At 40.6% G+C, this 16,301-nt stretch overlaps 1 protein-coding gene across 4 annotated transcripts in view; it reads right to left on the reverse strand.

Annotated features, from left to right (window-relative positions):
* ERBB4 (erb-b2 receptor tyrosine kinase 4) overlaps window positions 1-13,288 on the reverse strand; it is a 1,171,999-nt gene extending 1,158,711 nt beyond the window's left edge. For 2 of the 4 annotated variants that reach the window (XM_054477568.2, XM_054477569.2), the window contains exon 1: window positions 12,459-13,288. In XM_054477568.2, the coding sequence (XP_054333543.1) occupies window positions 12,459-12,540 (82 nt within the window). In that variant the 5' untranslated portion in view covers window positions 12,541-13,288. The remainder of the gene's footprint in view (window positions 1-12,458) is intronic. The other 2 variants (XM_063647921.1, XM_054477570.2) reach the window with 1 other exon arrangement.
* Window positions 13,289-16,301: the final 3,013 nt, after the last annotated feature.

Genomic DNA, 16,301 nt, shown 5'->3' on the forward strand with positions numbered 1-16,301 from the left:
TAATTGTCTCCCCACCTATATTTATGGGTGTTAGAGCAACTGCTTTGCTAGTTGCACAGCTGTATTATCAGAGTAAACGTGTATTTGTAAACTGTATGGGAACTAAAAATTAGGAATAAAGCCATTTTCTTATTTTAAAAAAAAGGTCACATTTAACTTAGCCTGAGGGTAAAAGTCAAAAGTTGACTTTTATCCACTCTAAATAACAAATGATTAAACATCCAGTGAGTCCAGTAAGCTATATTTCAAGTGGTAGGACCTTAATAATATAGCTCTTGTATATCCAAACTGTCAGGGTTCCTTTAAATTACATCCAACCATTATAAACTACAGTACTGTGTAAGGGACAGTACCAAATAAACCATCTTAAAAACATGATGTCAAGAAAATAGATACGGCCGGGCGCGGTGGCTCACGCCTGTAATCCCAGCACTTTGGGAGGCCGAGGCGGGCGGATCACAAGGTCAGGAGACCGAGACCATCCTGGCTAACACGGTGAAATCTCGTCTCTACTAAAAAATACAAAAAATTAGCCGGGTGTCGTGGCGGGCGCCTGTGGTCCCAGCTACTCGGGAGGCTGAGGCAGGAGAATGGCGTGAACCCGGGAGGCGGAGCTTGCAGTGAGCCGAGATCGTGCCACTGCACTCCAGCCTGGGCGACAGACCGAGATTCTGTCTCAAAAAAAAAAAAAAAAAAAAAGAAAATATATATATATCTGGATTAGGCATACTCATATTTAGAGAGAAAATATTCTAAAAATTATATAGTACATTATTTCATCCAAAGATATACCCAGGTACTTTACAGTGTGATTTTACACTACATAAAATTAGGCTGGTGTAAAAGTAATTGTGATTTTTGCCACTACTTTTGCACCAACTTAATAATTTTCTTCTCAGAGCAATGCATTCTTCCTCATTAATAATGGACACTACATGCACTAGAAAAAATTTCAAACAAATTGTATAATGACACCCAAAATTCACAGTTAATGGAAGAGCAATATTCCTAAAATGTGTAATTTTCAACCACAGGCAGATTTACCACAAAGTCTCTAAAACGGCTTCAGCTTCAGAACCCCTCTATTGTACTGGTGCTTCACAAGACCCTGTACTTAATTTGTATTTCTATTTCAATATTGTTTTTAAACAGGTTCCCCAAATTGTATAAATGCAGATCCCCAAATCTTGCATATGCCCCTGATTCGAAGTTTTCTCAAGATAAGGCTTATATGGCAAAGAAATAAATCTGAAGAATACAATGGAGGAGGGAAACTACAGAGTAACCTAAAGTAGAACTCCTTAACTGATAGATTTATTAGACAAGTTTCTTCATGTAGCTATAGGGAAAGCAAAAAGAGCTGCTGACCTGAAGGCACTAAGATCTGGCATGCTAAGCATCCCTTTCTTGCACAGTGGGCAGGTAGAGTGGAGAAACCATGCCTTTGAGAAGCATAACTAGCCTCTGCCGCCATGAGAAAGGCCTGCAAGAGGCTGAGAAGCAGAAGGCGGAGCCAGCTGGCTCTCAGAACAGGGCAGACATGTAACTGGACCAGACTAGTGCACCAGTTAGGCTTCACCGTTACATACTACTTTATATCTCTAGTCCCTCATCTACAAAATAGGAGTATCTACAAAACAATCTCTGACTCAAACTTTCTTCTCATGGATTCTTAAAGTAAAAAAGGTCAGGAAAGTTCTAAAAGAACTTCACACAAAGTTTCTAATATCTCCATTCCCAATTTTCTCATTAATAGATTACTCGGCAGACTGTTAGGTAATTTTGAAAGTTACATTAACTCTTTTAGGCAAATATAAATTAAGGTACAATTAGTGCACCCTAGTGGCCTAGAAATGCTGACAGTTCCTTAGAATCTGGTAACCTGAGAAGAAATGTCTAGAAGTGCATTTTCCCTGGTAGACTCTGACTCTATAAATAATATAATTATTTCACCCATTTTCAGAACGTAGAGTGAATCATCTAAAAGAGCAACTAAGAGAATCGCCATCACCTCTCAGTTCAGTTATACTGCAAGTGCTTCCTTTATAGGATCCTTTTAAAATGGTAAGCATATGTCTAGTTGTCTATTTTAAGATACTGAGAAATCTTAGCTATAACAAAGTTGTATTATCACATATATCTAGGAATAGAAAATGCCAGATTCTATCTAGAACCCTTTTTCATGAAATATTTATTAACATTTATCTGGAGGCAAATATTCCTCCCAAGAGTCTGCAAAATCACTTAATAACATATTTTTATATTGTGTTTTATTGGCCTCGTCTATTCTTTAAAGAAAGAAAAAGCTGGCATCTTGAGCTTCTTATATTTCTTCTTCAGTTCCTAACATGGTCCTGAAATACACTGGTGGATCAGTACATGCTTATTGCTTAAATTGATTAAATGTTTAAACGGCAGATAAGTAAGAAATAGCAAAATAATAGAATTAACATTAAAATACTGAACTACAAAATATTTACATGTTTAAAAATGGTATCCACATTCCACATATATTTAACTTGCCAAAAATAAAACCAACAGAAATTGTACCATATTATGGGTAGACTCTAAAAATGGGCATAGAGATGAATGATGGCATCTTAGAAACACACCACTTGAAGAAATACCCTAGGAAGCTCAAGAAAGCAACTAAAGAAATTTGCAGGGTAAACATGCCCAATAGCTATTATTAAGAATTCTATAATTATGTTATTCGAACAGCTTACTTTGTGCACTATATGGTTTAATTGCAAATAATAACCATTCATGAATGAGCTTAAAATTGTTCCTGCAAATGTATGCTATTCATTCATGTAAAAAAATATTTTTAAAGAGCTTATATGTATGTGGCACCACATTAGTCTCTGCAGAGTATAAAAACATTGGTACTTAAAAAGACAAAACTATTGGTTGGTTTGATTAAATGCCAGATAAGTGATATTGACAAGGACTACTGGCTAGGGTAGCTAGTGAAGGAAGATGTAACAAAGACGTATAATTTAAAGTAAAACTTAAAAGATTCAAAAGTTTGGCCAAGTAAAAGCACCAAGTAAGCCACAAATTCCAGGAAAAGGGATCAGCAAAAGTAAGGACAATAAGTAAGGCATAGTCATGAGATATTGACTAGTCAGTCTGGTTTTTAGACAGAGTACATGTTAACAGACTCTATGATGGATTTAAAAGGAAATTGAAGACAGTTTTAGCAGGCTTTGAACATTACAAGAGGGATCCATGAAAAGTTTCAGAATAAAAACTAAGATAATATTAGAAATGGTAACCTGACAAGTGACAGGAAGGAGATTTTAGAGGTATGAGGACATGGAAGAAGAAGACCCATAAAGAGGATCTTGCAATAACCCTGCCTGAGGTTTCTAAGGACCAGATGATGCTTATAAATATCTTAGGGAGTAGCTTTTAACATACCCATGCAGTCAACTTTCCTTTAAAACAAACTTATTTAACTGCTCTGTTCTAGGCAAAATTACCAGACAAAAGGAATTCCTGAAAATGAAAGTATGTGTATAAAAGAAATATTATTCTGTTGTATTTTTATTTGATTTTCATAGGTCCCTACAGAAATCCATATTCTCACATTCTTTAAGCCTACAGAGAAGGACAAGAAATAATGACAAAGATTTCAGTAAGAGTTTGCCTAGAGCAAAATAGTCACTGCCACCCATGATCTCTATTAGGCATCCCCTTGATAGTGATGGGGACCCATCATGAAATAGAAGACTGTGCCACTTATTGCTCAAGTCACAGCTATACTTGATATAGTCACAGAGCCTGGAGAATCTGTTGTCAATTATTTTCAGTCCTAAGGTTCCCAAATGCAAGACTTTCAGTTCTAAAACCAGGAGAGTCCTGGGCCAACAAAGTTAGTCATCTTATCTTAAAACTTCAAACTATTTTCTTGGATTTCTATCTTTTTATTTTCCGATTTTGCTATTAAGTAACTAAAAATAGATATTTGCTCCCATTTTGTGGATGAGTATGCAGAAGCTAACAGAATGAGTACAGTGAAAAAATCTTGATGTAGCCTAGTCGATTTTAGAACTTAGGTCCCCTTCTATTCCATTTGAGTGATGTCATAAATCCACTCAAATTTATTCCAAAAGAATATTTGACTGGGATAGGAGTAGGAAGAGATGATTAATAATTCTGTACAAAGATTTATATCTCATCAATTCTTTTCCTACTGAGTATTGTCCCATGGGCTGGTGGTGGGGTGAGAGTGGTGTATTGTTTTTGAGTTGTCTTGCTGTTTGGGCAATGAGTTTGAACTACTTGTTAACCAGGTAAGGAGCAGCCAAAGGTCCATGCCAGAGGGAAGGTTCAAGGCCACATTGGTTTGGATGGCATAACATGAATGACTTTGAGGGGGAAAATGTGGATTTCATGCCCTGCAGCTATCCCAAATGGCATCTTCGAGCAACTTTGAAAAAGCCACTACTTCCTCTAGAGCCACTCTACCCAACAAAGTGTTCCACCAGCAACATCTGGCTACTGAACATTTGAAATGTGACTGGTATAAAATACACACCAGATTTCAAAGACATGATACCTTCCGAAAGGCAGAGAATATCTCAATAATAATTTTATATTGATTGTTCATTAAAATGATAACACTTTTGATATATTGAGTTAAAGCAAATATATTTATTATTAAAAAAAATTATTTTCAGTCCTAACCAGCCATGAGATAACCCCAGCAGAGGAGAGAAAACAAGCACACGCATTTTTTAGAAGCAGGTTTACTATCCCCACTTGTATTCAAAAGATTAACACTTGGCTATCCACCTATACTAGAAGCACATGGGACCAGGCGTAAGTAAAGGTCAGCAGAGCAGTAAAGATTTAGCAGGTGAAACCGATTGTTTACAAGTCTAATCTTTGTGGAAAATAAAAGAGTGTTTATTGTACCATTCACTTTCTTCTCTTTTAATACATTTAAGCTATGTTCCAAATGAAATATATTATAAATCTTCAATCGGTCTTGAGTCCTTTTAGTTTAACTCTCAGGACTCGGAAACTGGATCTTGCATATTCCTATTGGTGTTTAGTATGCTTCAGTAACCCCTAAAATATTGGAAATAATGTGATTAATAGTAACGATCCTGTGTTACTTCTCATGGGAGAGGTTTAATGATATTGCACAGGAGGTTTCATGGTGTTTATGTTAATCTTTTATGGGGGTCCACTTTCATCTCCAATTTCTAACAGGAAATGACTCTTCCTGACAAAACAAGTTTCAAACTTCCCTTCCGTCACATGGGCCCATGAGAACACTTATCATGCCCAAGATGGCTGAGGCACATGAGGGAACTCAGCTACAACCAGAGAGCATTAAGATTAGGTCAAAAATATTGCAGTCAAAAGGCCCAGAGGTAGCATCTTACAGAAGCCAACTAGAGTGAGGCAAAGGTGCTATAGAAATAAATTTATAGTCAGTACTTAAAGCTTTGCTTATGCCCTTGCTCAAAGAATAGAACTATGTCTTAGTTAGGGCCATGATGAAAGAGGATGGGCCAACAAAGACCGTAAAAATTATCATTTCATATCATATCTTAGGTCCAAGGACGGGCCTAGATGAATCTGAAGTATTCTCATGGATTTCCTGGTTAAAGGTCTCCACCAACTAACTGGTGATGAGGAACCCACTGTTTATCCTTTATAATCCATCTTATTTCAGCATTCATAGTACTTATTTTAAAAATGGAAAAAATAACCATTTTCTGCTGATTGGACATCTTCATAAAGCCCAGGTTAAAAAAAAAAAAGAAAGAAACTCTTAAAAGTGCTATTATATACAGACAGTACTGTGGGCTCCTGTGTGACTTTTAGGGAATTCAAGATTCTATGTCTCCATAGGCCTAACCAGGTAAAGAAATCCTCTTATAGAACGATGTCTTTAAAAAGTTGCTTTATTTCTTTACTCCTCATGTGCCATAACTTATCAATGCAATCAATGATTACTCTCCAAATATAAATTAAAGATGATCATGAGGATCCCATTGTCTTTCTTTTAGAAAGAACTACACAATATGATAATTAGGAGTGTGGATCCAATCCATTTGTCTTCATTTCAGTTTCTCAATTCTCTTTAATGCAACATAACCTTTTATTTGTTTCCTTATTTTTTTATGTGTCAGTGGTTTTTCAAATACTTCTATGTATGCTACAGAAAATGATATTGGTGTCAGGAGCTGCCACTAGCTCACATTATCTAATTTCCTTGTGCTGTCAGTTTCCTTACCTAAAACATAAGATGACTGGATTACATCAGTGGTTTCCAGTGCCGGACTTCTATAACACCAGTGCAGCAAAGTAGAGGCAACAGTGGAAGGAAAGTGAGGGAATGTCAACGGCAGGGGCCTCAAAGCTGGCTCCTCCCTGCAGCTTAACTACACAGCTCTCTTTTTATTTTACCCTTTCAGCTGTTTTAGAAATTAGGGCTATGCCTATGACTTCACTTGGAACAACAACAACAACAAAGAGGTCCACTTACAAAAATAATTAAAAACCAATGAATTTTTTTCTAAAAAGTCTAAACTTTCCATTTCTAATTAATTGAATTATTAAAAACATTCAAGATGTTAATAGCTTAGGCATGACTTTTAGCTACACTAATAAAGGTAAGGAGATTGAGACAGAAGCAAGTAGTCTAATCCAAGATCACATAACAAATGATTGTATGACCAGAATCCAAACCTCCTAACTTTTAGTGCTTTATTCGCTAGCATCACACAATAGCAAGGCTGTTGCTGTACTACCCACAGCTAAGGCATGCACTATTCCTATTAAAGTCTATGTGGCTGCTGCCCCCTGGAGTTGTGCAAAGTGACAGGCCTGCAGAACAATTCAAAATGGAAATAACTCTAAAACAATTATTACATGCTACATAGCCTCTTTAGAATTAGTTACCAAAACATCCACATATTTCAACTCCATATTGTAAAAGGGACAGCTTTCCTCTCTTGAAAAGTTTGTACAAATATAAAGCACTAGTTTAAGTATCAAATGTGAAAACAAGGAAGTGGCCTTAAAGCTTGATTACAGAATTGGAAAATACGGCAATTTATTTAATAAATATTTCAACCAACAACTCAGAAAAAAATAAAAGAGACCATAGAACAATTCTGAAAATAATATTTTGGGGAAATTGCCCTCAAATACAAATGCCTTTCAGTTAATAACCTCTTTATTTCATCAGACAGGTACTCTTTTGATAGAGACAGTTTGCTAGAAAGTTTACATTATGTTTCTTAATATAGGTATATACGTTTTAGATTACATGTGCAATTTAAATTACATTAAAACAATTTACTAGAATGTATCCAATATCAAAGACTTTAAAGTTATTTTCAGAAAACTGTACAGTGCAGAAATAGTGCATTATATGCATTTCTCTCCCAGGAAGAGAAGCCAAGCCACAAAGAGATGCAGTGAGTTGCTGAAGGTATTAAGAAACTCGAGAACTGTCTCTGCAAGGTAGAAATCCTGATTTAAACCATGTGACTATGGCCCATTTAACCACAAAAAAGGCAATTAAAGTCTCTCTCAAATTATGTTGAAGACATACAGTTTCAGGAAACATTGACCTACAATTTTTTCATAAAAAGGGGTTATTTTTCATTATAAATTGAAAACTCCAGTCAACAGCTGTATTAGAAATCATAAAAAGTAAGGTTTTAACTCTGACTGCCAATATTTATAATACTTCAGAAAATGAGTATTAGATAAAACATGTAATTTGGTTCCATATGGTGAAATGTAACATAATAGAGCATCTCTAAAATGATACAACCTGGAGAAAAGTTGTTAATATGATTAAATTCTACCCTGCACAGGATACTCAGTAGATCACTGTAAAAGATAACAGTGGAATATGCTTGGTGATTAATTTCTGCAGAACAGATGTAGGCTTGAACCTGTAAAAACTAATTTCAGTACAAATATTAGCATCTCTACAAAGCAGTATCTCTCAAAACTGGTAAAATTAAACAGAGCAAGTACCAACAAGTTTGTAGGTATCAGAAAATCCGTTTTGATCATTTATTTCATTTATGTTTTAGGCACTTACAAACTATACATGGATATCCAACAGTAGCAGAACACTATAATATAAAGCCAAAACTTATGGCTATTTTTAAGAACATGTTAACTTTTCCTAATAACCAGCTTGATATAATACAAAAATAATACCACTTTAAAGCATTGCAATGTTTAAGCCACCCTAACTCAATTTATTGTCTAAAATAGGCACTGTGCATAGCCATTAATCTCAAGGTGGCTCTAATCAAGCTTCCGAGAGTACTTAGAAAGAGCACAATTCATCGCCTCACTAGCATTTTTTAAATGGCAGTGGTCCACCTTCCTTCTTTGGTCAAGAGGGGAAAAGAAAGAAAGAAAAAGGGTTAGAGGGACTTCTCTGTGGAAAGGTTTGGCCTTGGAGTCAAGGCTTTTAAGATGTGCCAGTGATCTTGGATCGATGCCTTTTTATTTTCTTTCAGGAATAAATCTGAGCAATGGAATGGCTTGTGATTGTCTGGCCAACCAGCCATATCAGATTTATCAGAAAGAATGAAAACTGGCTCAGAGGACTCCTGCAGTGGTTGAGTGGCAGGTTGCTGGGAAAGACACAAACAAAAACAATGTACTTAGTGGCGGAAGGGAAAATATATATTAACACATGTAAACTCAATACATACTAAGATGTAAAGAGAGAATCTATAGTAACAGAAAGGGTGAATGCATAAGACAGATGATAAATAGTACTTCTATTTAAAAACCAAAGGGATGAAAGCTCATGAATACTAAATATTTGAATCCACTTTGAGGAGGAAATATGATTTGCCATCAAATAAATGCAAACTCTAAAAATCAGCCAATGCAAACTTACTGTGTTCGGGTTAGAATAAAAAATGCATAAATCTTCCACAAAGTTCATGCTCTGATAAATATTCTAATGTAATTTCTTAATTAAGACACATTTCCAGTGACTAAATGAAAATATATACATAAAGCAGTAAGTGCCTTGATTTTCAACAAAATTTCACTTTCTATGCATACATGATTAAAATAAATAAAAGCAGTTGAGTTTAAGAGCCAAAAAAAAAAAGGAATACTGATATAACTGGAGTCATTTCATCACAACAGAACAGTTATAGTATTTCCAAGCGATTTGCAGTTATACTAATAGATACTAATTTATTTAGACATATTGTGAAGAAAAAAATAACACCTTCTTCTAAAAAACCCCCTTATATATATATATATGAGAATTTCAAATTAAAAAGAAAACGTTGTAGCGATAGATGTGCTTACAGTAAACACTTGTAAGAGAGAACTGATGCTTTCTTGAAAATACATTTAACACCTTTTTCACCACTTAACTAAGTTTTATTAACATTTTTCTTCTCAAATGAAAAATAACCCCACGATTTTGGAGATATAATGATGTGTCTTAAATATGTAAGAAAGCTATATGTACTTTTATAGAATGAAAAGCAAGACTGAGTTACCTGCAAAAAAGAAATGGGAACTGAACTTGTTCATCGTTTATCTACTAAGGTATATAAGAGTACCACCTAAATGCTACTATACATTTTCTTCAATACAAAGGCAATATTGATAATTTTCCATTATACAAGGAAGACAAATTTTAGAATCATTCCTTTGGTTAGCAAAGGCTTTATAATTGCCATATAAAGGGACTTTGGCTATATCTAGATATAATATATCTAAATAAAATGCATAATTGAAAATGAGACAAAGTCCTTTAGAATTTCTAAAAAATCATCCTCTCTAAAGCTGAATTTTTTCCAAGCAAAAGAAAAAAAAGAGGTTCTCTTCTGTTAAAATTAAGAAATATCTTAATGATCTATACAACAGCATCCCCCGCCCTATATTTTTATTCTGTTCACATAGAGCAGTAAATAAGGTGCATTCCTTCTGCTTCTTAAGAAATTAGCATTTCAAAAATATGCCACTTTCCCCTGAACTCCAAGCGTGTCTAATAATGCGAGAAGCAGATTGTCTTCCCTCGTTTCCTTAATTTGTTTCATCTAAAAGCAATTCACTCAACATCTTGTCGCCCTCTGGCAGCTTAGTTTACTTATCCGCACTTAATTTCTCATTTGGACCAAAACAAACTCCTCCAAACTGCTACTGACTGCTAACCGCGAGAGGGGAGATGCGCAATATGTATTTAGTTGGGAACACACAGCCACACACATACACAGGCACAAACACACACAGCCTCACTCATACCCCAGACAGTAACTTGTTTTTATAATAGCACTGCATTAAAACCAGCTGAACTTTCCCTGCCAGGTGCCGCAGGGTGGGGGTGGGGGAGGATGAAAAAAGAAGTCCCCCGGAGCATTTACAGTTTCCAATGGATCACCTTAGTATGCGTGTTGCAATTATACCAGGGATGCACCCGAGAGCTTTTCTTTGTGCGGCCCTTTCATCTGGATCACTTTGTGTTTTGAACAAGTGAGGCTCGCCTTTGTGCCCCCAGAATTTCAAGTACAGAGTCACACACGGAACAACAATGGCACGCTAATCCTCGCGCTCTAAATGAGCTCACTTGTGGGTCTGACAATTCGCCCAGGGAAACGAGAAGAGACGAGCGAGGGCGCGAGCTGGTGTCGCCTGAGACGAGGAAGAGGACAGCTGCAGAACTAATTTGGATTACATTCCTTGCAGAAATTCTGAAAAGGGCTTTTCGGCATAGCTCAATCCGGAGCCGCACAGTTAATACCAAATTGCTGCGGACTCGGAGCGGGGTCCCCCAGTGGCAGAGGCTGAACCAGACAGCCCCCAGTAGGTCGCCTCGTAGAAATTCCTCTCGGCTAAGCCTGCATGTCGGTCGCCAATGCCTTTGAATGGGTCAACGTGCATAATCAACCCATTGAGGGAAAATATGAAGGGACTCGAAGTGGGGAGGGAGATAAAAAGAGATGTATCTAAGAGGCCGCTTGGAATGTCAAGTCCGTGTTGGTGTGATTCCGGAGGTGGCTGGAGCGCGGGACCCGGTATACGTGAAGAATTTCGGAGTAATTTGGGAGGGTGCAAACGGCCAGCACAAACGCCGCACATGTGCCATTCGAAGGTCATTTTGAAAGGCTCGATAATTGTAACTTGTTATTTACTAGGCAAAAGAGGCGGCGGCGGCGGGGGCGGAGCGGGAAAACTACAGCTCGCTGTTTTCTTGGTGAGGTCAGCAGGACACCCTCCGGGGGCCTAAAGCGCTCCCTATCACCTCAAGCTACTTCCCACGCTCCAGTCACCATCCCTGGATGGTTTCGGAAATCTCCCTGGCTCTCCAAAAGGCACCCCTTGGCCGCGTCAGACACCGGTCCTCCTCAGACCTCTCCCGTCCCACTTTCATCCCCAGGAAACTCAAGTGTCAGAAACTTTGAGCTCCATTGCACTGCAGGTGCTGTCATTAGTCCTGCAAGCCGTGGCGCGCCAGCCCCGCCGCGCTGCCTCTCGGGGTCAATTAGCTCTTTGCCTGCCCAGGTACCTGGGGCTCGAGTTCTCCAGCAAGCAGTGGCCGCACACCCATCGCCGCCGCCGCTTGCGCCTCGGGTGGATCCAGTGACCCGCAGGCTCGGCAGCCCGGCCGGGCAGTAAACAGACAAGTTTGAAGGACTCCGGCCAATAGCAAGTTGAACTACAGGAAGAACTCTTCCCGGAGCCAAACACGGCAACCGACGGGAAGGCCGGGCTTCTGGCTCAAGTGTGCCAAGCCTTTTTTTTTTTTAGAGGTCGGGCAGGCGAGCAAGCGCCTCTCAAGTCAATGGGGAGAGGGCTCCGGGAAGCCGGCCGAAGAGGCCCAGAACTCCGGGCCCGGGACCGAGGCGCGCCCGCCTGCTGCACTCCGGCTGCCCGGGCTGGGCGCGAGTTGCGTCTGACCCCACAAGGCTCGGGCGACTGGGGGCGCAGCGGTCGCCAGCAGCACACACAGGTGCAAAGCCCGGCTCTCTGAACGCCACTCTCCACCGCCTTTCGGGCTCAGCTCGGGAGAGGCCCAGCCAGCACCGCCCCAGGACCGCGGCCCGGGCGGTACAGGTTCTTCCCTCGAGGACCCAGACGGGGACAGAAGAGTCTCCTCTGACTGGGGATTTGGGTCTCCCATGTCCCGAACAACAGGCGCCACCAGAAGGGATCCCGCTTAGGCTCCCACACAATACGCTCGGGAAAGAAAAACTGGGGGTTAAGGAGAGAAAAGAGGGGCTCAGAGTGATTTTTCACGATAAATAATGCACACGCACACATACAGGGTAAGTTTCAAATGGAAAGAGGGGCGACCGAAAGCCCAGGGAAGAGGCCCCGGTCGAGCGGTCCCTCCACGCCTCCCGGCATGGGTGAAGAGGGCAGGGGAGCCACTCCAGGCAGCCCCGCCGGCGGCTGCAGGTTCGGCGACCGGAGTGCCTGAAGGAACCCACCTGACTGAGAATCGCTGGGCTGGACGGTCCCCGCCGCCACGAGAAGGCTCACCCAGACCCAAAGTCCTGTCGCCGGCTTCATTTTTTGGAAGTCTCAGATCCCGTGCTGACAATTACATGTCCAAATGGCATATCCCCCTTTCGGGCAAGCGGAGGAGATCCCCCAGTCGGGCGCGCGTGGGGGTGCGAGGGGCGCGGGCGCGGCGCGCGCGGTGTAGCGACTCCCAGGGCGGGCGACCGAGTCCGCGCCCGCGGGTCCAGGGCCGGGGCCCGAGGAGGGGGCGAGTGTGCGTGCGAGTGTGAGCGCGTGTGAGCGCGTGTGGGAGTGTGCTCGGTGTGTGCTCTTGGCGCTCTGGGCCGGACTGTGCAGCTATTTCCCCGCGTGAGCCTTGGCTTGCTCGCTCCCTCCTCACTTTCTCTCTCTCTCACTGGTTGGTCAACAATAAAAAAGGAAGGGGGGCGAAAGGTTTCCAAAAAAAGTTGATTGCAAAGAGGCGGTAGGTTTCCGGCCTCTCCCCGCAGCCGGGCTATGTTCTGCTCCTTCTTCAGTTTCCTTGCACCTCCAGTCCAAATCGGGAGGGGAGCGGGGCGGGGGGAGCTTCTCGCTTCTCCCCGGATCCCGTCCTTCTTTTTCCTGTCAGCTTTCCTCACACTTGTCCGGCGGCTGCGGTAATTAAAGCTCCGAGCGTCATTTCCAGCACTCCGCGGTCTCCAGCTGCAGCCCACAGAGAAATTAATAAGACTCCAGAAAAAAAAAAAAAAAAAAAAAAAAAGGTGCTGGGGGCGGTGGGAATAAAACAACCCTCCACGCAACCAGGCCGGCTCTGCTCAGCCGCGCAAACCCCGCCCATGCTCTGACCCAACTAGCCACGCCCTTCCCCCCCCAAAGGGAAATCCTATTGGCTCAGCCACTCCCCAAAATCCTGGGCCTCCGGAGTTGGGAAAACACCTGTCAGGGAAAGGGAGCCTCTTGGTGGGGGCAGGGGAAGCTGGATTTAAAGGGCTCACCGAAGCCATGCACTGAAGTACTCGTCTTCCCTCCCTGGCAGAGGCCTGGGACAGCTGGCCTGCTGAGTGGACAGACCATTGGAGGGCCGCTTACGGAAAAGATTTTTTTTTTAAAAAAAAAAAAGAAAGTCAGCATTTTCTCCATTGCCCCACGGTGCTCATCTACAAACAGGAGTTTCCCTAGAAATAAAAGAAAAGTAAATGTTGCTTTCAGCAAAAAGCCTCCGCCCGCAGCACTCTGCCACTCGTAGTCCACAATTAGAAAATACTTTAAAAGTGTGTACAGTAACTGGTAGCTCCTGTGGATTAGGTAGTGGTAGGGGTATAATCACCGCCCCGCCTCCCGCCTCCAGTTATGCCATCTGTCCGGTTACTCCCACATTTCCAAACTGACCAACATTGAGCCAAACTAAAATTTCACATTTATAAAGTCATATCCTTTGATTTTTAGATTTTATGGTTTTTTTCACCTTTGGAGTTCATTCTTATTAAGCAGATTCTAGTCCAAAGCCACTGATTTGATCTTAAAGGGCTAGAAATTGTCCCCAGCCTGAAAGAATTTAAGGAGGCCACATCAGAACATAATTAACCTTAAATGATTCTGTTTATTCTACAGTAGACCCAGCTTTAGGCCCCTTCCTTGTCCTCACTCTGCACATTCATGGTCCCTAATCCGGAGGTCATTGCTAGTTACTAAAGTCTCTGACCTTTTCTGAATCTAAAATATTCTGGGACTGGGTCATTTCAATGTACATATCCCTTGCCTTTTACAGCTCTGAAACCGCACCCTGGCAAGGGCCAGAATCTCCTGGAGGTAGTTATTGGTTTGCTATTTGTACAGACATTCTATGTATGAATCACTTTCCTTTTTTGGTTTTTCTAGAAGCAGCAAATATATAAATAAGAAGTATCAGGGGAGCTTAAAAATCAAACCACCCTGCCTTTCATTTGAGACCTTGATCTCCATTTCCCACTCTCTTATCCATGGCCCCATCCCTTAAGAATTTCCATGGAGCTGAGAACAGATAGAAAGTACAGATGCCTGAAGCCTGAAGCTTTCCCCTTCTTAGACCCACAGCAAATAACAGGCTCCATGAAGACGCCAAACAAGCTGAGCATGCGGTTTTACCAGAAGCAGCCTAGGGCAGGGAGGAACTAAGCCTAGAGCAGATGACGGAGACTTGACCAGAATGGTACTGATTGCAGCAGAACCGTGCACACTGCTCTTTGGGATTATCTTTGTTTTGTTTTCTTTTCTTTTTTTATTACTCTTTCTCTCTGTTTTCTCTTCTTTCATTCAATCTCTTCTCATTCCCCTTGTCTTAAATCCTTTTGAAATTCTCAGGCACCTCTCTTCCATAAAAGCTACTTCTTTTCAAAACTTACTTTCTGTCCCTAGAATGACAATTTAAATGAGAAAAACATCTTGCTTTTTTGTAAAAGTTTAAGTCTCTGTATTAAAAAAGAAAAAAAAAAGTCTGGTTTCTGATGCCAATTATGTTGCATGAAGTGAAGGAATGGGCCAGGTGTGGTGGCTTATGCTTGTAATTCTAGCATTTTGGGAGGCTGAAGTGGGAGGATCCCTTGAGGCCAGAAGTTCCAGATCAACCTGGGCAACATAGTGAGACCTCATCTCTACCAATTTTTTTTTTTTTTTTTTAATGAGCTGGGTATGGTGGTGCACACCTGTACTCTTAGCTATTGGGAGGCTGAGATGGGATGGAATTGCTTGAGCCCAGGAGTTAGTAGTTACAGTGAGCTATGATCATGCCACTGCACTCCAACCTGGGAGATAGAGCAAGACCCTATCTCTGAAAAAAAAAAAAAAAAAGAAAAAAAGAAAAAAGAAAAAGAAAAAAAAGACAAAGTGAATAAATGAATTGCACATTTTCGCTTAAATTGTAGGGCAAAAACTTCATGGCCTGAATATTTTGGATTTTTTCATAGTTGTGCCAATTATGTTAGTTTTTGCTCCCCTGTCAATTTTATAGCTTTTCTATAACAGAATATCTTCTATATGCCCTGGTCTCACCCATATCTTCTAGAATAATTCTTGACAAAGGAGGTTTTTCCATTAATATTCATTGGTTTAAAAAAACAGTATATATTTTTGCGGATATTAAACAGCCCGTACAAGGTATTCACCTATTAAATTACCCAACATACCCATAGTTTCCCTCTAATTCTGTTTGTTCTGCCTTGATCCCCATTTTACTCATTCTAACATTGAAACAACAATTTTAGATATGTGGCCACAGATGGGTAGCTGAACAGCAGCCTATAAAATGATTTCACATCAAAGCTTTCACCAAAAAAAGCATGATATATTTGATGGTACCTTGTCTACCCAATCAGATTCCAGCTCAGATAATTTGAAATGTAGACAGGAAGGTAGTATGCTGTATGGGCAAGCCAAAGGATGAGAAAGAAGCCATGAGCTAGAGTCAAGAATCAGTTATTTCAGTGTCTACCCTCATTTGCTTCCCATCTCATCTAAGTCATTATAAGAAACAAATACCAGAGTAGGGAATATTTACTAGCTGATGTAGAAAGGACATGATACTTGGATTGTTAGAGGCCAAGATGGATCTCTGTATTTCTTTACTTTTCCATATAGCTTGATAATAAATCCCTATTAGGGGACCTAACTACCTAACTAGAATGTGTTGCTATTACTCACAACCTGCATAAAAATTATGTGGGTAACACAATGTGTTACTTAGCAAGCCACGGATGAATACCTGGAATTACCTGCTGAGTGCCTGTTTTCTAGAAACAGCCCTTTCCTCAGTTCTACATGTTTAACTTGGATCTACCTCCATGCTACAACAACCC

This window comes from Pongo pygmaeus, chromosome 11 (genome assembly GCF_028885625.2).
Source record: "Pongo pygmaeus isolate AG05252 chromosome 11, NHGRI_mPonPyg2-v2.0_pri, whole genome shotgun sequence".
In the NCBI taxonomy this organism is placed as follows: domain Eukaryota; kingdom Metazoa; phylum Chordata; class Mammalia; order Primates; family Hominidae; genus Pongo; species Pongo pygmaeus.